This window comes from Orcinus orca, chromosome 9 (assembly GCF_937001465.1).
Source record: "Orcinus orca chromosome 9, mOrcOrc1.1, whole genome shotgun sequence".
In the NCBI taxonomy this organism is placed as follows: domain Eukaryota; kingdom Metazoa; phylum Chordata; class Mammalia; order Artiodactyla; family Delphinidae; genus Orcinus; species Orcinus orca.
In genome coordinates this window covers 6112256-6140127 of record NC_064567.1, presented here as the reverse complement: position 1 = coordinate 6140127, position 27872 = coordinate 6112256, and the positions used below count along the sequence as shown (strand labels likewise).

General features: G+C 59.2%; 2 protein-coding genes across 2 annotated transcripts in view; one reads left to right on the top strand and one right to left on the bottom strand.

Moving 5' to 3' along the window:
• The window catches only part of TMEM176B (transmembrane protein 176B), a 179031-nt gene that overhangs the window by 119177 nt on the left and 31982 nt on the right, over nucleotides 1-27872 (bottom strand). The window lies entirely within an intron of this gene.
• Nucleotides 9784-27796, top strand: NOS3 (nitric oxide synthase 3). The gene is made up of 26 exons (XM_004281185.4): nucleotides 9784-9995; nucleotides 11267-11384; nucleotides 11683-11831; nucleotides 12044-12206; nucleotides 13773-13864; nucleotides 13957-14098; nucleotides 14299-14438; nucleotides 14542-14716; nucleotides 15208-15309; nucleotides 15822-16016; nucleotides 16142-16215; nucleotides 16392-16536; nucleotides 16776-16880; nucleotides 19717-19784; nucleotides 20384-20500; nucleotides 20604-20778; nucleotides 22533-22665; nucleotides 22793-22871; nucleotides 22987-23174; nucleotides 23703-23875; nucleotides 24299-24509; nucleotides 24599-24686; nucleotides 25702-25823; nucleotides 26640-26788; nucleotides 27140-27334; nucleotides 27424-27796. Exons 1-26 carry the CDS (start codon nucleotides 9838-9840, stop codon nucleotides 27583-27585), a joined length of 3618 nt encoding a protein of 1205 aa, XP_004281233.1. The 5' UTR covers nucleotides 9784-9837; the 3' UTR covers nucleotides 27586-27796.

Here is a 27872-nt window from a genome sequence, read left to right as displayed (position 1 = left end):
GACTCTCCATTTTCCCTCAATACCCGCCTCCACCTCCACCTCCTACCTTTGTTCTCTGATCGAGGTGCCGTTGAGGCCAGTGGTTACTCCACAGATAGGACCCTGGTCCATCCTACCTGTTTATTTCAGACTAAAAATAAGTGGAGTGGGAGACACCTTAAGGGCAGGTGAGAAGACCAACAGACCCATCCATCTTCCACTCCACCCTGCCGTGTGCTCCTCACTGGAGGGTCTCTTGAGAACAGACAGACATACAGCACGGACTCCACCACAATCTAACTGGGGAGAGAGAACCAATGGGCATGAAGTGTCATGAAAACGATCTGGTATGACACTGTGCTGCTGACAGTATGTGCAAGGGAGTCCAGAGGAGGGAGGGCTCTGAGTGGGCTGGGGCAGCCAGGAGGGCTTCCTGGGAATACTGGGCCCTCCTGGATTGTAAGAGTTTTCTCAGGCACAGAGGAAAGGAGTGAACATCTTCATAAAATGAGATCCCATAGGAGTCAGGTGTTGAGTTCTCACATCCATCTACTTACCCCCAAATGACAAAGAGGAGGGGCCAGTTTAAGTTTACTCTGCCTGAGAGCTTAACAGCCATCTGTCCCTTTGATTTAAGGGTGGGGCTCAGCCTTCTCAGACACAAGAAGGGACTTAAGCGAGGCTCCAAAACGCGGCAAGTAGCAGAAGCTCCGGAATTATTATATAGGTGCTGATGGAGAGGGACAACCTGATTAAAAGCGGGGGGGGGGGAGGGAGACTAGGACACTCATCTGGAGGCTGAATTTTTCATATATTCTTTAAAAATAAGTATTTACAAAGCACCTACTATGTACCTGACACTGTTGTAGGATATAGTTGTGGTGGGTGGTGGTTGTTAAAAAATGCCCTCAGTTTGCAGCACAAGTGCACGGTTTTGACGTAGATTGGGGGGTTATTTTAGAGTGTCTTTGAGAGGCTGAAAAAAATTAAGGAGCAAACCACGCTTTGGTGCCACTCCGCCAGGGAAGCTGGCCCGGCAGGCGATCCCAAGCGCTCTTGGCTGCCCAGGAGCTCTGTCTCTGTCCAAGGTGCTGAAAGCCCTTCATGCCAGGCTCAGCAGGGAACGAGGGAGGGCAGCTCAGGTGACCAAGACTGGGGCTCTCCTCCAGACACAGTGAATTAGACAGTCACCCCAAACCATGGAAATGCTTCTGGAACTGGACAGCAGCTCCAGGAGGAAGCATCTGGTGAAGCAAGAGCTGGCTTTGCCAGTCGGTGCTGGGAAGCCTGAAGTCTCTCTTCCAAACGTCCAGAAGGTGCCTCCCTTCCTCACCTCCACACAAGTCATCAAGGAAAAGATATGAATCCTTCTCTGACCTTTACGCCTGCGCCTCTCTCCCTTGAAGGCTTCTGTTGCTTTACGAAATATTAGAGCCAGAAAGAAACACTTTCATATTTTAGATGAGAAAACAGATTCGGACCAGTACAGGCCCTTCCTCAAGGTTGTGCTACAAGTGAGAAACAGAAGCAGGTCCCCCAGTTCTCAGTCAAGTGGTTTCCCCATCACGTACACCAGGCCCGGTCAGGGATCATATGCCACATATAAAAAGAGCTAAAAGAAATTGAGAATTCAAGATTGTGTGTGTGTGTGTGTGTCTGTGTGTGTGTGTGTGTGTGTGTGAGAGAGAGTGAGAGAGAGAGAGAGAGAGAGAAAGAGAGAGAGAGAGAGAGAGAGAGAGAAGATACAAGACCCAGAGACCTCTAGATACAGAGGTGGCTATGTCAGCTCTCCAGAACTATTCCTTGTTCATTCTGCTAAACTCATCAGGCAGAATTTAGAGCCTACCCCAGCCTGGGTGGGAGAGATGAGTTTGGGAATGCTAACCCAACACTAGCTCCATATCCTGAAGGGTATCCATTCCACCCCATGAATCATCAGCCAACATGAAGGACCAGAGAAGAGAACTCACATCCAACCAGGTCTCTCACTCCATCATCTCCCCAATCTACTCACAAACAATCATCTGTCACTTTCTATGTGTCCCATGCTGTGAGGGACCCCTAGAGAAATACATGGCATACAATCCAGCCCCCGGGCCTTAAAAAGTTTGCAATTAGTTGGGAAGAAAAGATGCTTACACGTGAATAGACAATATTACAGCAGCCAAATACAAAGAACGGCAGCCAGTACGATGAGTCACATGGTCCTAGACCCCAAGCGCCAGGTAATGGTTCAGACAATGAACGCTTTGACTTCAGAACAGGTTGAGATCATTTTCAGGCTGGAAAGGGAAGGAAAGTCTTCACAGAGGAGCAGGGCTTGAGAAGGACATGGCTGAGCTGAGAACAGCGGTCAGGACACTTCATCTCTGTCCCTCTGAAGGATATCAGTCCAGCGTGGGGCCTTCTTATAGGAAGAAAAAGCTGGTGAGGGTGTGAAAGTGACAGCAGAGGCCAGTCATGGGGCAGGGGCCCAGAATGTCCAGGAAGCCAGGATTCTCTCTTTCTCCCCTGGGGAAGAAAAAGGAAGGGCTTGGAGTGCTTCCTCTTCTGGGGAAGGGGCAGAACACCGTCTAAATCAGGCTCCTCTAAATCAGAGGTGGACCAATTCCTGCAGCAGCCTAGACTAGAATTAAGGAAGCCAGACAACAGAATGAGGACCCAGGAGAGTCCCGGATCACCGTCGACAGCAAATATACCAGGAATGGCTCGTTTGCTGGTCATTGGGCATCAGGGGGCTTATAATTTGGTTGGGAGGATAGGAAAAAAGACAACACAATGACTGAAGGTGTATCGGGGTTTGGAATCAGGGTCTCTCTATCTCACAAATCAGTAGCAGTGATATAAAGTTTTCTCCTCCCACACTGGTTTGGAGAGAGTGCCTGCCCCCGCCCCGGCACCTGAGAGGCAGGGGGAAGGGATTCTGCCCAGCCAATCCCCAGTGATGGTTGCTACAGAATTTCCATGCTGGGCACACTTTTTGCTCACAGCCCTAGTTCCCGAGAGACCAAGCAGCACAGCAAACCACACCAGCAAACTGGGCCAGACTGAGGGACTGAAGGAGAGGAGGAGAGGGGAAGGGGGTAGGGCCCGTCAGACTGAGCCCTGACATCCATGGCCTTCTACACAGGGCCCCCATGGCCTTCTACATCAGGCCCCCATGGCCTGACATAGGGCCCCCATGGCCTTCTACATAGGGCCCCCATGGCCTCACATAGGGCCCCCATGGCCTCACATAGGGCCCCCATGGCCTGACATAGGGCCCCCCTGGCCTGACATAGGGCCCCCCTGGCCTGACATAGGGCCCCCATGGCCTTCTATATAGGGTCCTCATGGCCTTCTACATAGGGCCCCCATGGCCTTCTACATAGGGCCCCGATGGCCTGACATAGGGCCCCCATGGCCTTCTATATAGGGCCCCCATGGCCTTCTACATAGGGCCCCCATGGCCTTCTACATAGGGCCCCCATGGCCTGACATAGGGCCCCCATGGCCTTCTACATAGGACCCCCATGGCCTCACATAGGGCCCCCATGGCCTTCTACATAGGACCCCCATGGCCTGACATAGGGCCCCCGTGGCCTGACATAGGGCCCCCATGGCCTTCTACATAGGGCCCCCATGGCCTGACATAGGGCCCCCATGGCCTTCTACATAGGACCCCCATGGCCTGACATAGGGCCCCCATGGCCTGACATAGGGCCCCCATGGCCTTCTACATAGGGCCCCCATGGCCTGACATAGGGCCCCCGTGGCCTGACATAGGGCCCCCATGGCCTTCTACACAGGGCCCCCATGGCCTGACATAGGGCCCCCATGGCCTTCTACATAGGACCCCCATGGCCTTCTACATAGGGCCCCCGTGGCCTGACATAGGGCCCCCATGGCCTTCTACATAGGACCCCCATGGCCTGACATAGGGCCCCCGTGGCCTGACATAGGGCCCCCATGGCCTTCTATATAGGGCCCCCATGGCCTTCTACATAGGGCCCCCATGGCCTTCTATATAGGGCCCCCATGGCCTTCTACATAGGGCCCCCATGGCCTTCTACATAGGGCCCCCATGGCCTTCTACATAGGGCCCCCATGGCCTTCTACATAGGGCCCCCATGGCCTCACATAGGGCCCCCATGGCCTCACATAGGGCCCCCATGGCCTGACATAGGGCCCCCATGGCCTTCTACATAGGGCCCCCATGGCCTGACATAGGGCCCCCATGGCCTTCTACATAGGGCCCCCATGGCCTCACATAGGGCCCCCATGGCCTTCTACATAGGGCCCCCGTGGCCTCACATAGGGCCCCCGTGGCCTCACATAGGGCCCCCATGGCCTTCTACATAGGGCCCCCGTGGCCTCACATAGGGCCCCCATGGCCTCACATAGGGCCCCCATGGCCTTCTACATAGGGCCCCCATGGCCTGACATAGGGCCCCCATGGCCTGACATAGGGCCCCCGTGGCCTGACATAGGGCCCCCATGGCCTGACATAGGGCCCCCGTGGCCTGACATAGGGCCCCCGTGGCCTGACATAGGGGACTCCATGTTCATCAACCGAGAAGCCTCAGCCTGGCCCCAAAAACTCCTCGCTTTCACTCTGGATCCCAGGAACAAGGGACATTTTCAAGTCCCCAAGGATGTGAAAACATTTATATCCACCCTGATGTTCTCGGTCCAAATTAGCTTTGGAAGGTCAGGGACCAGAAGGAGAGGCAGGTCACAGACTGAGCCCCAGGTCACGCTGCCCAAGGGTACATGCACACGCAGACACACAGACACATGTACATACACCCTCAGATATACACACACATCCATGCACAATCACGAATACTCATACTTACACACACACACACACACACACACACACAGAACGCACTCAGGGCCGCAGTTCGGAAGCAAGAGTCTAGACCTCAAGGAGAATCAAGGCCTGGAGACACCCAGGTTTCCTTCCGGAAGTTAGTGCCCTCCCCCCAGGAGCTCCCAGAGGTCGACGGTCACTGTCACTCCCAGGGCAAGGTGTTGGGATTCTCCCATGACTTTCTTACCAGTCTGAGAGCCAGGAAGCAGAAGTCTCCAGAACAGGGCCCATGTGCCCTAGGGAGCCCACCTGTGGGATGGGGTGGCATCTACAAGCACCCTAACCCTAACCACGACTCCCCAGCAGCTGCCAGAACTGCATCCTCTCACGGGAGCCAGGGGGCACCTGCTGCCCACACCCCGGGCCCCGCTGGACGTGCTCCCCGCGCTTTCAACTCACCACACCCCTGGGGTCTGTGCAGAAGCAGGGGGTTCCCAAGGGAAGGTCTGGGGGTGGGCTGGTCAGAGTCATCATCAGGAACTTCAGGCTTACGCAAACGAACCACTTCAGGGTCCCAGAGGGGTAGCGTGGACCCACCACCCGAGCTGGGCCAGAGGCACACACCACTGTCCCTCCAGCACGCTGGGTCTCATTGTCTGAGGGTCTGGGTGTCTGAGCTCGGGCCTCTGCTCCAATCTCTTGTCTCCAGCTCTCTGCTGCCCCCATGTGGCTTCCTCAAGAAAGGCCGGGCTGATTGACGCTGCCCCAGTGCCAGCCAGGAGCCCCTTTCCAACAGGCAACGTCTCCCGAAGCCTGAGCCCTGAACACCCCAGACCCTGTCCAAAGCCCCTCCCCAAACACCCAGCCTCCGCCTTGCAGTCTGGAAGCTCAGCAAACCTCTCTGCTCCCAACAGGAGTTACATCCTGAGGAGGACAGGGGCCTCCCTGGGCCACAGAGGGCTACCCCACTCCCCTCTGCCTGCTTCCTGGCCTCCCTTCCCTCGGCTTCCCACCCAGGCTTGCCAGCAGGCAGGAAGGAAGCTGTTCATAGTGGGGAGGGTGGGGCACTTCCAGCTCACACTGAACAACCCCGGGTTGGGCTATAAAGAGCAAGGGCCTTCCGCTCCTTCCCCCTCCACCCGCCACCTTCCACAGCCCCTGCACACACCCCAGGAGCCAGGCCCTTCCCTCCCCCAAGGTCAGCGCATCCCCCAAGCCCTGCGCAGCTTCCTGCTCCAAGAGGGAAGTCAGGAGCAAGGCTTATTGCCTTCTGAGGGGGCAGGAAGGGCCAAGGGCCTGGCTACTCACCCACAGAACGTCTGTCACCCTCCCGGACCAGGACTGATGGGACTGGGGCTGGGGGTTGGGCTGCCCCCCGCCCCCGCAGTGGCAGAAAACACCGCCACTGTCAGAGACCGAAGGGCTGGATTCCCAAACAGATCCTCTGCTGGATTCCTTTCAACAGATTCCAGCTTGAAATACCATAATTTGAAATTAAAATTCTTGGGAATTCCCTGGCAGTCCAGTGGTTAGGACCCAGTGCTTTCACTGCGGCGCCCAGGTTTGATTCCTGGTCGGGGAACTGAGATCCTGAAAGCCGTGCAGTGTGGCTAAGAAAAAGTTAATTAATTAATTTAAAATTCTTTCCTACCGGTGGAAACTTCAACTCTGCGGGTTTTGAAGTTATTGTTTTTTCAGCAATTACTTTTTTTTTTTTTTCTGGCCATGCGGCATGTGGGATCTTAGTTCCCCTCAGTTCCCTGACCAGGGATAGAACCCTGCACCCCCTGCAGTGGAAGGGCGGAGTCTTAACCACTGGACCAACAGGGAAGTCCAGCAGCTATTCTTTAAAATGCAATAGCTAAGAAGAGCAGTCAGCCGCTGAGCCTTAATGCCCAGTGGGGATGGCTGGCAAAGAGAAAGGCAGGGCCTGGGGAAGGATGGGAAAGGCCCCATCCCAGAGGTGGAAGAGTCAAAAACCGTCGGGCATGCCAGAGTCCGTTTTGATGAAAGTTAAGACACACGGGGCAGCGCCCGCCAAAACTCCAGGAAAAGCGGCCAAAGGGAAACCTCCTTGTGGTAAGAGCCTCGCCTCTGATTCTCTAGCTCTACTTTCTCTCCCTGTCTTCCTAAAATCCCTGCTGTGGCTCCCTCTACCCAGATCCCCACAGAAATTTCAGGGCCCCCTGGTCCCCGCCATCAGTGCAGCTGCACTGAACTGTCCCCAGCCTCTCTGTGGCCAGAGAAGGGCCCCTCTTGCCTCCTTCACCAGCCCACCCCGTGCCTTCTGCCCACCGCGACCCGCCAGCCTTGCTGACTCCCTTCTCAGCGGCCCCTCTCCAACTGCCCCTGGAACACAGTTGCGGGCCCCCGGGGGGCTGCACACATCTGCAGCTGAACAAGCCGATGTTCACAAAACACCTGCTTGGTGGAGGAGATGCAGGCCCGAGGAGAGCAAATGAGCAGAACTTGCCCTGTGCTTCCAGAGCACACAAGTTCATCTGGAAGAGAAATCGGACAGGGCAAGCTGCCCGAGAACCGCCGCTGGGAGGAACCAGAGCAAGAGATATTCCCGTGGCCCGGGGAGCCTGGAGAAGGGGGCTGGAGGAAGGCCTCACAGAGGAAACATAGCGGGGCCGTGTGCTGGTCAGATCCTCCAGGAAGTACACCAAGAAGGAATTGGAAGCATAGGAGATTCATGCCTGCGAAAGATAACGGGGAGGGAGGGAACGCCTCTGGAACAGGATGCAGGTCTGACACCTGTGAAAGGAGGGGTGGGGGGAGGACCGGATGGGAACAGCCTCAGACCACAGGGAGCCCTGAGATGGTCTCATCAGGCCAACAGGAACGCCGCAGGAAGACCACCTGGAGAGGCCCCTGGTGGGCAGCGACGTGAGCCCATGTACCTCGGGGGCTCAGGGACTTTCTGAAGCCTTGGGGGAGCATGTGGTCTTGGGTTGGCTGCTGGGCAGAGTCTGAGGGCGTTATACCTGCATCTCCTGCAGCAGGTCCTCCTGGGCTGCCAAGGCTGGGCCATGAGGAAGGAAAAGAAAGCTCTCCTTTAGTCAGAAGGCTAAGGGAGAGGAGGAGGGGGCAGCATAAGCAATGGCCCAGGGGCAGGAAAACACAAGGACAGTTTGAGAATCTGTGAGGAAGCCCATTTGTCTAGAACAGAGGGTATGGGTAGCACATCTGGGAAATTGAGGGCTGGGCCAGTGTGTTGACCTTGATTTGAAGGTCTCAGGGGGAGCCAAAGCATGACGTTAGCCCTGATTTCGAGATGAATCTGGCCGTAGTGTGGAGCGCGGATGGGAGGGGAGACCCCAAGGTCCGGAGTCCACAGGGAAGGGCTATGGTCAGTGCTGCAGGCGAGAGGTCGTGAAGACTTCAGCACCTGATGCTTGTTGCCACCTTGTCCCAGGGGAGGCCAGCCACAGCTCCATTAACTGGAATCCGGAAAAAGGAGTCATTCTCAGTCACGTGCGTGTTAGGTGGTGGCTGCATGGGAGCCAGAAGTGGGGTCTGTCTGCCTCAGCGCCTCAGCCATGGCGGGGAAGAGTACCTGAGAGCTAGGCGCCTGGCTCCCATCTCCTGCCTCCCTGAGAAAGGAAGGCGAGCGGGGTGGGGCCTTGGGCTCCAGGGCCATGGCGGGCAAAGGCCGGGATGAGCACAGGCCCTGTGCTTCCACATTTCACCTGCCCCTTGGCTGACGGAGGGGCAGCAAAGTTTTCTGGAAGCCCAGGAGCTCAGGCTTGTCCGTGTCTACAAAGCCCCCTCACCCTCCTGCCTCCAAACTGGCAGACCCCACCTTCTTGGTGTGATCCCAGAGCTCCCAGCACGGCCCGTTCCTTCCGGCTGGTCCGCCTGCCCGCCCCCCACCCAGGCCCACACCAATCATATCCTCCACTGCTTTTCAAAGTAGTCCAGCCAACACAAATCTACATGTTTGTTTGTCTGCCGGTCTGCCTCTCCCTGTCTCTGCCTATCCCAGTCTCTCAACTTCCGTTTCTTTCTCACAGTTTCTCTTAGTCTCTGTGGTCTCAAATCCGCCAGGCTTGGATCCCTGTAGACCCAGAAACCCCAGCTCACGGCCTTTCTCCAGCCCCTAGATGGCTTAGAACTACAAACCCCAGCATGCACTACTCCTTGAGGTGCCTGAAGAGTGCCCATGTGTACCACTTGCATTCTGGGAATTTAGTTTCCCTTCACCCCCACCACCCCCACCCCGCTCTTGCTAGGGCCCCAAGATTTCCCCAGTGGTCAGTCTCTGCCCCAGCCCTGACTGCTGGGTCTGCCTGCTGACCGACCTCCCCCAGGGAAGCATGCGTCACGGTATGACAGGGTGGGCGTGGAGGCCCTGGGTGGTAGCTTCCTGCCCTTTTGTGTCCCCCACTTGAGTCACAGGGGGCGGGGGTTCCAGGAAATTGGGGCTGGGATGGAAAGGGATACCCTAATGCCAGACCCAAGGACAAAGGGTCACGGTATCCTTGCTGAGCCTGTACCCCCAAGAACCCCCAAAGACTCAAAGGTAGGGGTCCAGGAGCCCTTAGATGTAGGGAAGGTGGTGAAGGAGGGCACCGGGGTGACCCTAGAGGTCCCTGTGGTCACTAAGAGCAGGGACTCATCGCCAGCCACTGCCCCAGTGCCCCCCTTCTGTCTGACCCCTCAGGGCAAGGCCAGCAAGGGTGAGGTGGAAGACCTGCCCTCTGGTCAGATACCACAGAAGGGTCTTGCTGGCGCTCTGGCTAGCCCACCCCACCGTCCCCCTGCACCCCAGCTCCTGCACTCGGGCCCCAGGGGTCTGCCAGCACCTGGGTTCCCACTTATCTTCCCTCGTCCTCAGAGCGGAACCCAGGCGTCCGGCCCTCCACCCTCCGGGCCTGCGGGCATGGAGCCGAGGCTTTCGAGCCTCCCAGCCGGGCTTGTTCCTGTCCCATTGTGTGTGGGACAGGGGCGGGGCGAGGGCCAGCAGTGGAGAGCCCCCTCCCACTGCCCCCTCCCCTTCCTAAGGAAAAGGCTGAGGCTGTGCCGGGAGCCACAGAGCAGACGCGGCCGAAGCCGACATGGGCAACTTGAAGAGCGTGGGCCAGGAGCCCGGGCCACCCTGCGGCCTGGGGCTAGGGCTGGGCCTCGGGCTGTGCAGCAAACAGGGCCCGGCCTCCCCAGCGCCCGAGCCCAGCCGGGCACCAGCACCCGCACCCCCGCCCGCGCCAGACCACAGGTGAGGGCTGCGGAGGCTGGGAACAGGCGGCAGGGGGGCAGGTCAAGGCCTAAAGGCCCAGCTTGGAAGGGCTGGAGCCTGCAGCCCAGGCAGGAGGGCCAGGTCGCCCACCCAAACGACTGTCAGCGTGGACAGAACAAGGTGGTCAGGGAGGCTCAGACAAGAGGCCGGGATCCAGGCCGGCAGGCGACAGGTGAAGGTCGGGGGTGAGGGTGCCAGCTCACCAGGTGCGAATGGCCAGGGTTTGAATGCTGCTCTGCTGCCAAGAGCTGTTCGACTTTGAGCAAGTTACCTAACCTCTCTGAGCCTCCGTTTATGCAAAATATGGAGATAGCAGTACTTGACCCCATGGAGTTGCTGTTAAGTTTCTAGTTCACGGCAAGACCGACAGACAGCCATGATTATTTAACAGGAGTGGAAAGGAGCTGGGGAGAGGTAGGTACAAGGGACTGAGAGGACGGGGGAGAGACTGAGGCCCTCGGGAGGAACTGTGAAGAGAGAGCTGCTAGGCCCTTTTCCCCTGCTCCAGACCCCTCCTCCCACTGGCCATCAACCCCCAAACGGACCCTGCAGCCCCAGACCCCAGCAGGGGCGCCCCTGGGGCAGAGGTCCCTGGAGAGAGTAAGGACGCAGCCCGAGGCCAGGTGGGGTGACAGGCCAGCCGGGGTGGCCGGGCTGCAGGCAGCTCTGCGCGGAAGGGCGAAGGGGCCGGGGGCCTGGCCGCACAGGCGCGCGGGAGGCCTGCGTCCCTCCCTTCCTCCCCGAGGCTGGGCTGGCAGCCCTGGGAGGAAGTGATAAGGCCTCTGAGGCCGGAGGGAAATCTGGGCTGAGGAATCCCTGCCGGGGCTTCCTGGGGCTCCGTCCCCTCCAGGCCGGGCTCATCTCAACCTCAGGGGGCTGGACACCCCACGTCCAGAGGAGGCAGTGGGGATGGGGACCCGGCCTTGGGCCAGGGCCTCAGGATCCCAGCACCGCAGCCCCGGGAGCCCAGGGTCTGGCTGAGCGTCCAGAGGAGTGCGGGGGGCCTGGGTGGAGAAGCGGCAGCTCTGCCCGTGCGGCCCTTGGCGAGATCCTTCACTTCGCTGAGCCTCAGATCTCTCACCTGTAAACGGGGTGCAACATTGCTTACCTTCCAAGGCTGTGGCAAGGGCTGGGAAGAAGGGTGAGCTAGCACGTGGCAAGCAAGCAGGCAATCACTGGACGCTCAGTGCTGGCGGAGGGGTCTCTGGGGCACGTCCAAAGGGTCACACACTTCTCTCCCATGACCCCAGCCCGGCTCCCAACAGCCCCCAGCTAACCCGGCCTCCAGAGGGGCCCAAGTTCCCTCGCGTGAAGAACTGGGAGGCGGGGAGCATCACCTACGACACTCTGTGCGCGCAGTCACAGCAGGTAAGGCCTGGAGCCCCCCATCTCCCAAGTCAAGGTCAACATGGCTGAGGCCCGTCCCCTCAAAGGGAGAGGAGACCGGGAAGAGCCTGACCAGCTAAGGAACGTGCACTCTCAGCCTCCCTAACTCAGCCCAACCTCCCGGCTATTTCCAGTCTTGGGGGGGGGCCCAACGCACACCTCCCGGGACCCTCCCTCCCTCTGCCCCAGACTCTGCCTCCAGGCCCTGCCCCCCAGCCCCGATCTGGTCCTGATCTGATGCTCCCTGCTCTCTCGGCCACCACCCCCCACCCCGACCCAGGACGGGCCCTGCACCCCCAGACGCTGCCTGGGCTCCCTGGTGTTTCCACGGAAACTGCAGAGCCGACCCTCCCAGGGCCCTCCGCCCCCTGAGCAGCTGCTGAGCCAGGCCAGGGACTTCATCAACCAGTACTACAGCTCCATCAAGAGGTAAGCCCTCCCCCGAGACCCGCAGCCCACCCTCGGCCCTGGTCCTGCTGAGACCTAGAGGCAGGTGGCCCTTCCCCCGGGGCCCCTCGCATTCCCCCCATCCCGGTACCACGTGGGGCCGGAGCTCAACACCGCCACCCTCGCCAAACCCTCACCAAGCCGGGGGGCCCTCCCCCGCCCACGGCTTCCTCTTGCTCCCCTCTCCTCCCCAGGAGCGGCTCCCAGGCTCACAAGGAGCGGCTTCAGGAAGTGGAAGCCGAGGTGGCGGCCACAGGCACCTACCAGCTTCGTGAGAGCGAGCTGGTGTTCGGGGCCAAGCAGGCCTGGCGCAACGCCCCCCGCTGCGTGGGCCGGATCCAGTGGGGGAAGCTGCAGGTGTGGCTGGCTAGCCAGCACCCAGTGTGGGGATAGGGGGACACAGGAGAGGAAAACATGGGGTGCGACGGCTCCTGAGGCTTCCCGGGGGGTTCCCAAGCAGTGGGGAGACCCCGCCCATTCCCTCTACCCCAGGGGAGCCCACAGCCCAGCAGCTACCACCTGGTCGTTAAGCCCCATAGCAGCGCCTTGGCTGTCTCGGGGGGAGAATCACCCAGATGGACAGAGGGACGCACTGAGTAGGTGAGGACAGCTGAGCGGTGATCCCGGGGGGGTACGGTCAGAGCAACAAGAGCAGTCTTCCAAAAAAGGCCCCCGGGCTTCCCTAGTGGCGCAGTGGCTGGGAGTCCGCCTGCTGATGCAGGGGACACGAGTTCGTGCCCCGGTCCGGGAGGATCCCACATGCCGCGGAGCGGCTGAGCCCATGAGCCATGGCCGCTGAGCCTGCGCGTCCGGAGACTGTGCTCCGCGGCGAGAGAGGCCACAACAGTGAGAGGCCCGCGTACCGCAAAAAAAAAAAAAAAAAAGGCCCCTGCTTGCCCAGCCCAGCGTCCTCACCCCAAACACACTGCTCCCTCCCAGTCCCCCGGAGCCTGGGCCTCACACCCTCCTTCACACACCCCGCTATATGACTCAAGCTCCCGTGGGCTACTGGAACAGCCTGTGGCCCGGCTCTACCAGAAGCGAGCTGACCCACAGGGGAACTGGATCCGTGACCTTGGCCTCCTTAGTTGTAACCGGACACCAGAGAATTTGGAAGAAAGCCATGTGCGGAGTAAATCCCAAAGGAGGCTCAAATAAAATCAGAACAATCCTGTCTGACACTTAACAAAACGCTTTAAGTTGTTCAAAGCTCCAGCTCAACTCTGAACCCACCAGAGGTTCCGTATTTGACCCCGCTGTTGGCCCCAGGCCAGCCACTGTCACCGCTGCCCCTATCACCAACACGAGTCCCCTCCTCCCTGAAGCAGGAAAGGGACCTCCCAGCCCCTTGCTGGGACCTCCACCCCCCCAGTCAGGATGACTCCTCCTTGCTTCGGAATGTCAGGATGGGCAGAGTCCCCGGGGGCCCCCTACTGCAGCCACCCCCCTTCCCATCATCAGTGTGCTCAAGGAGAGTCAGAAGACTGGCGGGGGTCACCTGCTTTTGCTTGAGCACCATGAGAAATGGGGAACTCGCCACCCACACCCCCAGGCGGCATCCCCATCATTTGGTGCCCTGGCCCGATCATCAGTTTGACAGTGACTGGGTCCCTCCTCTGTACCAGGTGCCGAGTCAGCTTCCGTAGGGATGGGGAGACACTTGCCCCGGCGAGCAGATAAGGAACAGGCCAGACTACGCCGGGTGTGTGGGGTGCAGGGCAGGAAGGGTCAGTGTGGGTGCAAATGGTCAGGGAGGCTCCCGAGAGGAGAAAGAACCATGGTTCACAGCCTGTGACCCGCCCCCCGCAGCCTTCGAAGGCTGCAGACAAGGTCACTAGTCCCTGCCCCGCGTCCTTGCCTTCTCCTGGGGCTGATACTCAAGACCCCTGTCTCCCTCCTGTCTCCCTGCCTCGGATGGCTCAGGTGTTTGACGCGCGGGATTGCAGCTCTGCACAGGAGATGTTCACCTACATCTGCAACCACGTCAAGTACGCCACCAACCGGGGCAACCTCCGGTGAGTGCCCCCCGCCCTGCTCGAGACCCCACCCCCTCCCCCAGGCACAGGCAGTGAACTTGGGCTCTGACCAGCTCTCGTCCCCACGTCAGTTCGGCCATCACGGTGTTCCCCCAGCGCGCTCCGGGCCGCGGAGACTTCCGCATCTGGAACAGCCAACTGGTGCGCTACGCGGGCTACAGGCAGCAGGACGGCTCCGTGAGGGGGGACCCAGCCAACGTGGAGATCACCGAGGTGGGCGTGGGCAGGTGGAAACGGGGAGGCCAGCCCGAGGGCTCTGGGAGGAGGCCAAAGGGTCCAGTCAAAGAGCGGTCAGCGCAGCAGGGAGAGGAGACCTCACTGAGACGAAGGACGGGAGATGCCAAAGAAGCAGGTCCCTGAGGAGGGCACAAGGTTGGGCCCCTCATTCCCATCTCCGGCCCCTCTGCCCGCAGCTCTGCATCCAGCACGGCTGGACCCCAGGAAACGGCCGCTTTGATGTGCTGCCCCTGCTGCTCCAGACCCCAGATGAGGCTCCAGAGCTCTTTGTTCTGCCCCCCGAACTGGTCCTCGAGGTCCCCCTGGAGCACCCCACGTGAGCACGAGAGGGGCCGGGACGGGTGGAGGAGAGGGCTGCCCAGGGGCTGGCCCGGTAGGCAAGGCTCCACAGGGCTGATCCCACGCCCTCACGCCCCCAGGCTGGAGTGGTTCTCGGCCCTGGGCCTGCGCTGGTACGCCCTCCCAGCAGTGTCCAACATGCTGCTGGAAATTGGGGGCCTGGAGTTCCCTGCAGCCCCCTTCAGCGGCTGGTACATGAGCACGGAGATTGGCATGCGGGACCTGTGTGATCCCCACCGCTACAACATCCTGGAGGTGAGGACCTGTGGGGCGGGGGCCTTGGGGGCACGTATAGGATGTCGGCAACACGGAGAATCTGAACAAGGTCAGGTCCGGTCGGCCTCCCGACCTAGAACTGCAGAGGAGGGCTCTGGAAGCACCAAGGTCAGGGCAAAGGGCGGTATGTACCTGCGTGTGAAGATGCAGTGGTTTTTCTGGGGACAGGAGCTGTAACTGTAACTTTCGTCAGTTTCTCAAAACATATTTTGACTCAAAACATGGTAAAACCCGTTTTAGAGATGAGAAATGAAGGCCCGGGGCTGAGATGTGGCCGGCCCCAGGGTCCCTCTCTGCCCTGTGGAGCCTTTGCAGGCAGGAACCTGAATCAGCCCCAAGTGAAGCACTCAGGCCTCCTGCTGGCTACCCACCCGCCCTCACCCCTTCCACTCACGAGCTGGAGACAAAGATGTTCTCCACCCACCCTCCCCCGCCCCCTGCCAACCACTGCCGCGCACCCCTGCTCTCAGGACGTGGCCGTCTGCATGGACCTGGATACCCGGACCACCTCATCCCTGTGGAAAGACAAGGCAGCCGTGGAAATCAACTTGGCTGTGCTGCACAGTTACCAGGTACACAGGCCCCGACTGGCCAGGAGCACAAGGGATCGGGGCTGGAAGAGAGGGAGGCACTTAGAGACTGGGCCGGGGGTCAGAGAAAGCTGGAAGGAGTTCCCGAGTCTGAGCGCCACGGGGCGCGCCGGGCCTGTAGTCCCAGGCGCTGTAATTATGGGAACCTAGCTGATTAGTGCATGCTCGGTAATTCTGGCCCCCAGGGCATACTGGCTATTGCAGTTGGTGGGACCCACTGGATTCCGGAAACTCTAATTCCAGGACGAGGGCATGCTGAGCATTGCCATTGGAGGAAACTAGTGCCTGCTGAGTACTTCTATGTGGTCTCGAGAGTTTCGGCTCTTTGGGTGTGGGAGGCATACCGAGAGCACAGACTGGAGCTCCTTTTGCCTGCTGACCACGCGTGCCGCAGTTAGGGGCGACACTGGTTCAGGGAAGACGGGAGATGTTAGGTTTGGGGTGACAGAAGCGCAGGGTCCGTGGGCTGAGTCTAAGCCCGTCCCTCACCCCAGCTTGCCAAAGTGACCATCGTGGACCACCACGCTGCCACGGCCTCCTTCATGAAGCACCTGGAGAACGAGCAGAAGGCCAGGGGGGGCTGCCCTGCCGACTGGGCCTGGATCGTGCCCCCCATCTCGGGCAGCCTCACCCCAGTCTTCCATCAGGAGATGGTCAACTATGTCCTGTCCCCCGCTTTCCGCTACCAGGTGCCCACCCCACTGGCTCTTGCCCACCATGCCAGCTCTGACTGAGCAGCCCCAGGGGCCTCCAACCTTCTGTTCTCTCTCCTTACCTCTCCCTCCACTCCCGCCCCCCCATCGCTTCCCTGTAGCCAGACCCCTGGAAGGGGAGCACAGCCAAGGGCACCGGCATCACCAGGAAGAAGACCTTTAAGGAAGTGGCCAAGTAGGTTCCCTGGGAGTGCTGCCCTCCCTCCCACATACCCAGACCCTCCCCCCATCGCCAGCAGTGGTCTGGACACTCCACCCCTCCACACCCACCAAGACCTTGCTTGGGTCACGCACCTGGGGAGGCCCCGTCTCTGTGCGCCCGGGACCCCTTCACCCCACCCTTGCCCACAGTGCGGTGAAGATCTCTGCCTCACTCATGGGCACCGTGATGGCGAAGCGAGTGAAGGCGACGATTCTGTACGCCTCCGAGACCGGCCGGGCCCAGAGCTACGCACAGCAGCTGGGGAGGCTCTTCCGGAAGGCCTTCGACCCTCGGGTAGGACTGAGCCCAGAGGGCAGGGATCTGAAAAGAAGGGGGGTTCTGCCCCCACCTTCAGACACAGCCTGGAGAACAGAAGAGGGTCACAAGGCAGGGCCCACGAGGAACCCCGGGATCCTCAGGGATTCAGGGATCGAGTCGGGGCCTGAATCTTGCCCTGCCGGGAGGACTAGAATAAAAAGAACCAGAGCAGCGCAGCACAGGTCCCCAGGACATGGTCTTCTCCTTGCCCACAGGTCCTGTGCATGGATGAGTATGACGTGGTGTCCCTGGAGCACGAGACGCTGGTGTTGGTGGTGACCAGCACCTTTGGGAACGGTGATCCCCCAGAGAATGGAGAGGTGAGGCCTGCCAGGAAAGGGGCCGCTGGGAACGAAGGGAGACTCAGAATTGGAATGGCTGGGCAGGACCCCCAACCCCATGATGGAAAGCGAAGATGCCGTGAGAGTAGGAGTGTGGACAGTCTGCTGGGACCCAAGGGCCTACACAAGCCACACTCCAGGCCCACCCTTGCGGCTGCCCACACACACACACACACAGACACACCTGCTTAGCTGGGTCCCCAGGTCATTTCCGTTATCAGAGCAAGTGTTTAATACACGGAAGGCACCTCCTGGCTGGCCAGGCACTGACAAATGGGAAAGACGGCACTTAAAGCGAGATCTCAGCTTTGTCATTTCTTCTTCTCTTAACAAAAGAAAAGAGCACTGCTCAGATGCCAACAGAGATTAGGAAACTTCACTTTCTGAACAAATCTTGAAAGGAATAAACTGGAGTCCCACCACTGAATCCTTTACTGTTAATCACTGTCCTTCCTGCTGCTCTGTCTCTGGCCGTCCCCAGGAACATTCATTTCTGGAGCCCCTATCTGCTTCTGTTTCTAAATGCCTTCTTAGCGCTAAGTACCTCCTCAAGTCCCCTAGAGCAGAATGCTCGTGGAAGCCTTCTCCCCTGCCTCGCTGCCCATTCAGCCCTGCTTCTGATCTCCCTTTTAAAGAAACTAGAGTCACTACGTTTTTTTTAGTATAAAAGTAATAGTTACCTCCATGTGACCCACAACCCCATCAAGCCAGAGAACACTTCCATCACTTAGAAAGTCCCCCTTGTCAACTCCCCAAGTCAATCCACCTCTCAGTCTCCCCACCAAAGGCGACCACCGTCCCGATTCCTGTCGCCTGGTCTAGAACATCATGGAGAGGGGAGCACGGTATTCTGGCTTCTTACACTGCCCCCCGCTTTGGAGGTTCACCTCGCTGCTGAGTGACTCAGTGGCTCGTTCCTCTCCATGGCTGAGCCACGCCCATGGCGTGGACAGTTTATTTCTCTCCTTCTCTGCTGACGGACACCTGGGCCGTTGCCAGCGCTTGGCTATTGTGAATAGAGCTGTTATGAACATTTCTATACAAGGCTTTTGTGGCCTTATGTTTTCATTTCTCTTGGATAAATACCTAGGAGTGGGACTGCTAGGTCAGTGGGTAGATGTTATGTTTAACTTTTTTTTTTTTTTTTTAATGAAACTACCGTACAGCCAAACCGATTGAACTGCACCCTTAAGTTCCGTGCGTTTCAACGTGTGTACATTCTACCTCAAATGCTTCTAAAGGGAGCAAACCTAGGAATTTGCCCTACAGAAAATGGTATATATTTACTAACAACACAAACAAGAATATTTAGAGCAGCACTGTTCATGATATCCCCGCGCTGGAAACAGTTCAAATGACTCTCAGCCGTAGAACGGATAAATACATTGTGGTCTATTGAAATGCCGTGCAGCCATGAGGGTGAACAAAATACAACCACACACAACAAAATACAACCACACCCAACAAAACAGATGAATCTCAAACATCATGCAGAGGAAAAGAAGCCAGACACGAAAGAATCAGACCGTGGGACTCACTTTGTATCAGCTTCAGGAAGAGGCAGAACAATTCCGTGGGCTTTTAATCAGGAGACCGGGTGGTTACCCCAGAGAGGGGGTGGGGAGTAACTGGGGTGGGGTGACACCAAGGTGACTTCTAGGACGCTGGTGACGTTTCTTGATGGGATGCTGATTACACAGGTAGGTTCAGTTTACGCAAATCTGTAAAGCTGTGCATTTATAACGTGGGTGCTTTTCTGTATGTACATCACACTTCAAGAAAGTGTTCGAGAAATAAAATTAAGGTAGTCCATGCTAATTACGGTGAACCTGTAGGCTCACCGTCTAAATGCGTCTACAGTTAACCCTAGGATATGGTGGCCTTGCCGCGTTTTGGTTTTTCCCGTGTAAAGATTGTCGTGTGTGGTTCTAAGCTATTTCCGTGGCAGCATATGATACGGCCCAGCTTTCTAGAAGATATCAGTGCCACTAGGGATCAAGGCAATGCAGGGAGACTGAGAGCCATTTCCCACCTATCAGATTGGACTGGTCACATCCAGTGTGGACAGGACTGAGGAAAGAGCATTCCTCTATCCTGATGCTACAGGACCATCTGACCACGCCACCAAGCTTTTAAACCCTCTGACTCAGCAGTTCCACTTCTAAGGACTACCCTACTGAAATATGCAAAGGAGGAAACAGGCGTATATGAGTGTTCCAGCATTGTGCCTAGACCATCCAGATATCCCCAGGCAGGGGGAAGTCTCCATGGTACCTACAAATGATGGGATGCTGTGTAATCATTCGAAAGAATGAGGTCTGGGACTTCCCTGGCAGTCCAGTGGTTAGGACTCTGTGCTTCCACTGCAGGGGACCCGGGTTTGATCCCTGGCCAGGAAACTAAGATCCCACAAGCCGCATAGTACGGCCAAAAAAAAAAAAAGAATGAGGTCAATCTTGGTGTGTTGACCTGGAAGGATATCCATGATAGGTTATTGACAAAAAGCAGGTAAACATAATATGATCCCATTTTTACTTTAAAAAATAAACTATAGAAAGTTTAACATCTGTCCATGGTACACATGCCTTGGGGGATGAGACTGGAGGGAAGGGAAGGGTAGAGTTTCTCTTTTATTACTTTACACGCTTCTGTAATGTTTTCAAAAAGCCAATACCTCTCTTTTGAAATGTTCAAAACAAATTAAAATTTAAGGTCATAAATAATAATAACAAGGGCCAGTCCAGTGTAGAATGAAATTTTGTATAGTTTGAAATAAAACAAAACTAATCGTGATGCCAACGTTTGCCCTCGCCAGAGTTTTGCGGCAGCCCTGATGGAGATGTCGGGCCCCTACAACAGCTCCCCTCGGCCAGAGCAACACAAGTGAGTAGGATGGGAGTTTTGGGGGCGGGGGGACAGGGAGGCATCTGGAGACACAAAAGGAAAGGAGGGGGCTTCCCTGGTAGCGCAGGGGTTGAGAGTCCGTCTGCCGATGCAGGGGACATGGGTTCGTGCCCCGGTCTAGGAGGATCCCACATGTCGCGGAGCGGCTGGGCCAGTGAGCCATGGCCGCTGAGCCTGCGCGTCCGGAGCCTGTGCTCCGCGGCGGGAGAGGCCACAACAGTGAGAGGCCCGCGTACCGCAAAAAAAAAAAACAAGGAAAGGAAAGGAGGTCTAAAGAGTTCTCCCACGGCTCCGCACTCATTTTCCCAACAAGCTGGAGGACAGCTGAGCGGGGCCTCAGGACACCCTCTTCCTTGCGACCCCCCAACTCCAGGCCCCGGGGCTCTAAGGGGCCGTCAGTCCTGAGGTCTCCTTCAGAGACAGGAGGGGAGGCAGGGCCTGGAGGCTCAGAGACCCCCTGGGGCCGCAGCCCTGATCCCAAGCCCGTTCCGGAGACCCTGAGGCTGTCCCCTGGCCGCGTCTGGGCCCCGCCTGGTCTCCAGTCCCCTGTGACACCCCGTCTCCCTCCTCTCTTGCAGGAGTTACAAAATCCGCTTCAACAGCGTCTCCTGCTCAGACCCGCTGGTGTCCTCCTGGCGGCGGAAGAGGAAGGAGTCCAGTAACACCGACAGCGCAGGGGCGCTGGGGACCCTCAGGTCCGGGGAGGCTCGGCTAGGGGAGCCACGGGGGAGGGAAGCTGCCTGGGCCCCGGGGAGCGGGGGACGAGGTGGCCTCCGCTGACGGCTCCCTGCACTCCAGGTTCTGTGTGTTTGGGCTGGGCTCCCGGGCGTACCCCCATTTCTGCGCCTTTGCTCGTGCGGTGGACACGCGGCTGGAAGAGCTGGGAGGGGAGCGGCTGCTTCAGCTGGGCCAGGGCGATGAGCTGTGCGGCCAGGAGGAGGCCTTCCGTGGCTGGGCCCAGGCTGCCTTCCAGGTGAGCCCCCGGGCCCTTCCCGACGTCTCGCTCCTGCCACCCTGCCCCCCGAATTCTGAGTCACTCCAGCCTGGACATCTGCTCCCAAGACCTGCCATACCTACGGAGGCGGGGTCCTCCCCGATGCCCGGACTCGTTGGGTTCTCTGGCCCCGTCCTGTTCCTCCAAAATCCACCCTCGTTTTGCCACAGCACCGCCAGCCCTTCTGGCTGAGTCCCGAGTGGTGAGGGACGACATGGCCCTGACAGCACGGGTGGAGCAGCTAGGGCCTCCGCAGGCGCAGGCCGCAGCCTCAGGCAGGCACGGGCTGCCCGCCCCCTCCCCCATGGGCACAGAGGGAGGGGTGCAGGGCAGGATGGAGGGAGAAGGGAAGGATCAAGAGAGGGTTAGTCAGAGGCGAGGGCTGAAGCTGAGGAACTACAGGAAGTCAGAGGCTAGGCAGGTTTGGGGCCGCGCCTGGACTGGAGGGGGTCCTAGGCTAGGGGAGTACAGGAGGGGCCAGCCCAGGGCCATGAATTCCCAAGCCTGGGCTTCCTCCAGAGCAGCTCTGCCTGGTCTGCGGATCACGCCTGGAGCTGAACGGGCCTCCTTCTCGCAGTCCTAACACTGCTCCAGGGCAGCGCTGGCCCCGCCAAGGTCCCCAGGCTTGAGCTCAGCGGGTCTGGACTGATGGGAAGGAGGCGGGCATCCCAGCAGGAGGGCCGGCCAGCACAGGTGCAGTGTTTGCTGGGGAGAAGAAGGGGGAATGGGAAACAAGACTAAAGAATCCAGACAAGGGACTCGGCAGGAAGCTGGGAGTGGGACAGGAGAAGGGAGGAGAGGGCATGAGGCCTGGGGACACCACTTTAGAGACACAGGGCCAACGGGAGGAGCATCCAGCCAGAGCAGGAAGGCTCTGAGCTAAGCAGGGTGGGAGCAGTGGGGGTAGGAAGGAAGGGAGGGGGCCAGGGAAGGAAGGAAGAGATATAAGACTTTACACACACAAAAGAAAGATTAACAGCACTGGTGATACGGGTGGGAGCAGCCTGTCATGGGTGAGCCCTAGATTTCAAGCTGATGGCCGGCCTAGCGGCTCGCCAGGCTTGCACCTGAGCAGAAACAAATAGGATACACACCCTCCCAGGGGTCCTGCCCCAGGGGCCCCCTCTAGCCCCTGGTGTGCAGTGCGGGGGAAGACAGACCAGCCGGAGACCCCTCCCAAGGCCACCGGAATTCTGTGCCCACTCCAGGAGCACCTAAGGGCTTTATAGAAGCATGTCATTATCTTCAGCAGACCCTAAGGAGGTGTAAAGACAGGGAGAAGGAGGCCTGCAAGCTGTTAAGTCTAGGAGTGAGAATGTGAACACAGGTCTGAACGCGTAGATGCGTTCGCCGAAGCTTCCGGTGCCAAGCTCTGTGTTCCTTGGGACACAAGATTAACATTCACCAGGTTAACTAACGAGCGGATGTGACAAAAATACATGCAAAGGAATAGCTAACACAGCGGCCAAGACACGAAATGGGCTGAAGGACACGATGCCATCAGTCTCAGCCTCCGTTTCGGTTCCACTCTCCCTCCTGCCCCCGGGGCTGCCTGTCCCACAGGTGCGAGCCTGAGACGGGCGCCTCTGCTCCGGCAGCCCCAGGAATGGGAGGTGGCGACTGGGGCCCCAGCAGGCCCAGCTCCATCTCCCGCATCAGCGCCGCTGAGCTGCTCGCCGCCAGGCCCTCCCTGGTGGCCAGAGGGCCTCAGCCCTCACCTCCTCACCCCCCAGGCCTCCTGTGAGACGTTCTGCGTGGGGGAGGATGCCCAGGCCGCGGCCCAGGACATCTTCAGCCCCAAACGGAGCTGGAAACGCCAGAGGTACCGGCTGAGCGCCCAGGCCGAGGGCCTCCAGCTGCTGCCAGGTGCGGCCCTGATTTCACCCTGACTCTGCTGGACCCCCAGCTCCCCCTGGGCCCGGGACCGACTCACTCAGGGGCCAGGCCAGGGTCCCCGGCTCCGGCTCTGTCTCATCTGTCCCCCGCCCCGCAGGCCTGATCCACGTGCACAGGCGGAAGATGTTCCAGGCCACAGTCCTCTTGGTGGAAAACCTACAAAGCAGCAAGTCCACGTGAGGAGGACCAATCGGCCCCACCACGCCGGCCCCCGCCCCTCGCGCCCCAGACCCTGGCTCCGCCCCCCTCCTGCCCAGCCCTCCTATAACTGCCCCCTCTCCCCACCCCCAGCCGGGCCACGATCCTGGTGCGCCTGGACACTGGAAGCCAGGAGGGGCTCCAGTACCAGCCGGGGGACCACATAGGCATCTGCCCGCCCAACCGGCCGGGGCTCGTGGAGGCGCTGATGAGCCGCGTGGAGGACCCGCCGCCACCCACCGAGTCTGTGGCAGTGGAGCAACTGGAGAAGGGCAGCCCAGGTGAGGGGCTCCATCCCTCTGGTCCCCAGGGTCCCCTCAGGTTCAGGATCTGGTGGAAGGGGGCCATCTCCACTCACAGGCGCTGTGCCACCTCCTGACGGGCTGGCCTTGTTGCTGGAAGGTCCACTGAGGGCGGCTCCCTTCTCAGAACTCCCTGACACCCCCCCCTCCCGCGGAAGGCCACCCCTCCCTCTGGGCTCCTTTCAAAGGCTTCCCCACTCCCCCCACCCCCGACAGCCTAGCCCGCTCTGTAGCTGGCATCAGGTCTACCTTATGCTACACCAGTTCCTGGAGTTCAAACAAGCTGGGTGGGGAAAAGCAGGAGCCCAGACCACCCCAGTCCAGCAGGGGCCCTCAAACACACACACACACACTCACACTCACAGGGGCTGCCCATATAGGCCCACCACCACTGTTCGAGGGCCAGGCCTCTGATAAGACACCGTGAGGTGGTTAGTCCCCCTGTGCTCCCCAGGCAATGCAATTCCGTCTCGGCCCCTCCCTCAGAGCTCCCTGTGCCGCCCCCAGGTGGCCCTCCTCCCGGCTGGGTGCGGGACCCCCGGCTGCCCCCGTGTACGCTGCGCCAGGCTCTCACCTTTTTCCTGGACATCACCTCCCCGCCCAGCCCTCAACTTCTTCGTCTGCTCAGCACCCTGGCTGAAGAGCCCAGTGAACAGCAAGAGCTCGAGACCCTCAGCCAGGTGGGGGCCACCCCAGTGGGGAGCAGGGGCCGGTGAGGCAGGACGGGCCAGGAGGGGAGCCCACCTGGCTATCGTGCTGGGGCTCTAAGACCCAGCTCTGGAGTTCCTGCTCATCTCTGAATTCTCTCGCCTTAAAGAAGCACGGAGGGGACTTCCCTGGCGGCCCAGTGGTTAAGACTCTGCGCTTCCACAGCAGGGGGCGTGGGTTCAATCCCTGGTTGGGGAACTAAGGTCCCACAGGCCACACAGCACAGCCAAAAGGATGAAAAAAAAAAAGCACGGAGAAGGTGCTCAAGAAATGTCTGTTGGCCTGAACTACTGAGCGGGGAGAAACCCCAGGAGGCTCAGCTCCGGAGGGGTCAAGAAGGGAGGTCATCAGGCGGGCTAGCAGGTTCCAAGCTCACCGCCCCCTGCCCCCACCAGGACCCCCGGCGCTACGAGGAGTGGAAGTGGTTCCGCTGCCCCACCCTGCTGGAGGTGCTCGAGCAGTTTCCATCCGTGGCACTGCCTGCCCCACTGCTTCTCACCCAGCTGCCCCTGCTCCAGCCCCGGTACTACTCGGTCAGCTCAGCACCCAGCACCCATCCAGGAGAGATCCACCTCACAGTAGCTGTGCTGGCATACAGGACCCAAGGTGAGGCTGGGAAGCAGGGGCAGGGCCAGGACCACACCGTGACCCCGGGATGGACCCCTCACCGGCCCCCTCCGTCCCCAACCCCCTAGATGGGCTGGGTCCCCTGCACTATGGAGTCTGCTCCACGTGGCTGAGCCAACTCAAGGCTGGAGACCCCGTACCCTGCTTCATCAGGGGGTAAGTGAGCACTGCGGGGAGGGGGGCCGGCGGGGCACCAGGAAGAGAGCGTCTGTCCAAGCAGGGGTGGCAGAGTGCGTCACGGATGGCCGAGGACAGGTGGAGGGATCGGCAGGCAGTTGCACAGGGTGAGGGTAGAAGCTTTGGTGAAGGTGTGATTGGGAGCAGGGACGCCCCACTTAACATATCCAGGACGGGGCACCCACTTCACAACTCTGGCTAAGTTTGGGGACTTTCACTAATTTGGACTTAGGGTCCTATCTTGAAACTGCAGTTCCCAGAGACGGGGCTGGGATTCGATCCAGCAGGCCCTGTTGCTTTTAGACGGTGTACGGTGTCCCTCCCTACATCTCTGGGGTCAGTCTGATGTTGGCAGGCAGGGTGCTTGGGAACTGTGCCCCATCTGCATTTAGTCTGGGGAGAACTGGTTAGGTTACCACAGTAACACTGAGCACTGGAGGAAAGGGAAGGATCTCAGGGTACCCCTCCCTCCTGCTGTGTTCAGAATTGCCCCATCCAGCACCCAGGAGCTGGAAGTCTCAGGTGGGACAAAGAAGTGTTCCCAGGATGGTACCAGCTAGGCCTAGTGCCCCAAACCCATCCAGCAGGCTAAATTACAGATAAACTGCCAATCTAGTGGGTACAAACCAAATGCCAATGTCGAGGCTATGGTTTAAAACAAAGACACTCAGCGAACCCATGATGAACTAAAAGGCTGTCTGTCCTTCCCTCCCCCATACTTTCTATATCTCCTGAACTGAGACACCAAAACATTCTTCAATTTAAATTTAAGCTTTATTTCCTTTGACCCAACCTCCAGAAACCACAGGTCCAGGAAGTTTCTGCCAATCAGCAGAGTTCTTTTATTAAACACTTTGCGTTTACTCTGAGCTAGACACAAGCATTAACTCATTTTCAGTGGAAGTTGAGTTCTCCTCTCCCAACCCTGCTGAGGCTGATAAGAATGGGGGATGTGGGGAAACCAAGTGGGCCTGATGGAGGGTTTCTTGGCTAGGGCTCCCTCCTTCCGGCTACCGCCTGATCCCAGCTTGCCCTGCATCCTCGTGGGCCCGGGCACTGGCATCGCCCCCTTCCGGGGATTTTGGCAGGAGCGGCTACATGACATCGAGAGCAAAGGTGAGGCTGGGGCCCAAGGGAATGACTGGAAGGCAGGAGGGAGTCACACAACTTAGGGGCACAAAAGAGCAGGGGGCTAGAAGGCAGGAACCAGGTAGGAAAGAGGGCAAGGAACAGGGCCACAAAGGTGAAAAGAATTTTATTAGACCAGGGGGTCGGGGGCCTAGAGCCAAGGGCAGTGCCCTGTTGGTCTGGCTTCCTGGTGCCCAGCACAAAGTAGTGTTGGATTGGATTAACAACAAAGGGAACCCGGATGTCTGGAGGAGATGGGGCTGGGGCTCAGAAGACAGATATGCCCCAGGTGGACTCTGGACTGTGTCAGAGGTCACTTAGGTGTGTCTGAGACCCAAGGAAGCTACAGGGTGTTCAGTTTGGGCATGGGGTGCCCAGGGGAGCTGGTAAATCAAAAGAAGGGAGCTTGTGACTAAGAGGAAGGTGTAGAGGGCAGGAACTGAAGGTGTGGGAGAATATGGGCTTAGAGCAGGGAAGGGGCCAGGCAGTCTCAGACTGCAGTGTTGGATGGTACAAAGGGCATGGAGTCAGAAGCCCCAGGCGTAGCACAGCGTCACTACTGGCCATGCCACCAGAGGGAAGTCACCATCTCCTGTGACCTTCGGCTTCTCTGTAAATCAGCGTCAGGCAGGATCTCTGTGAAAGTATCCCAACCCTCCTAGAGGCCAAACTGCCGAGTGGTTGTTTCTGCCGTAAAGGGTGGGCCCCTCAGCCTGGGTGAGGGTAGCCAGTGGGAGGGCCAGCTAGGGCTGTGTCCTCAGGAGGGGGTTGGGGGGCTCTCCCAAGCCGCAGTGATGCTTGCAGGGCTGCAGCCTGCCCCCATGACCTTGGTGTTCGGCTGCCGGTGCTCCCAGCTCGACCATCTCTACCGCGAGGAGGTGCAGGATGCCCAGCAGCGCGGGGTGTTTGGCCGCGTCCTCACCGCCTTCTCCCGGGAACCCAACAGCCCTAAGGTGCGAGACCCTGAGGGGGCAGGGGTAACCCGGGGCGCCTAGGCCCAGGCCCAGGCCGGCCCCGCCCCCTGCAGTGCGCACCCTCCGCTCGACCCGGTGGCGCTCAGACGCCCGCCCCCACTCGGCTCCACCCTCGCGCCAAGGCCCCTTTGGGTCTCACCCACCCTCACCCATGCCCCGCCCCTTACTTGTCTCCGTCCCTTGAGACCCCACCCCAGCGCACCAAGGCCCCACCGGGTGCGCTGGGTATCTTTCCCGCACCCAGGACCCGCCCTGCCCGCTCTCCCCGGGGCCTGCCCTTCCCTGCCTGGTGCCCCGCCGGGGTCTGCCCCTGACCCCGCCTCCCCTCAGACCTACGTGCAGGACATCCTGCGGACGGAGCTGGCTGCTGAGGTGCACCGCGTGCTGTGCCTCGAGCGGGGCCACATGTTTGTCTGCGGCGATGTCACCATGGCAACCAGCGTCCTGCAGACAGTGCAGCGCATCCTGGCGACAGAGGGCGACATGGAGCTGGATGAGGCCGGCGACGTCATCGGCGTGCTGCGGGTGCGGAGGGGCGGGGCCGGGGGCCGCCCCCACTCCCGCTGGCAACTCCGACTTGGGTTTTGATCTCCCGCCCTCTTTCCCCCCGCCAGGATCAGCAACGCTATCACGAGGACATTTTCGGGCTCACGCTGCGCACCCAGGAAGTGACAAGCCGCATACGCACCCAGAGCTTTTCCTTGCAGGAGCGGCATATGCGGGGCGCAGTGCCCTGGGCGTTCGACCCGCCCGGCCCAGACACCGCTGGCCCCTGAGAGCCCTCTTGCTTTCCGCTTCAGTTCGCGGAGAGAGGGGCCGTCAGACCGGAACCAGCCACCTCTCCCTCCCCTCCGAGGTGCCGTCCCACCTCTGTCCAGAGTCTGCAGAGACTGGCCTGATTCCCCGGGAATATCTCTTTCTTTGTCTAGGTCTGTTTCCCTACCCTAGGTCTGAGTAAATCTGGAAGGCCGTCTCCCAGCCGTGGTATTCCAGAGCCCTTTTGTGTTATTTAGGTGAATTTTAGATTCCCCTCACCTCTCTCGGAAGTATCTTATCTTGAAGC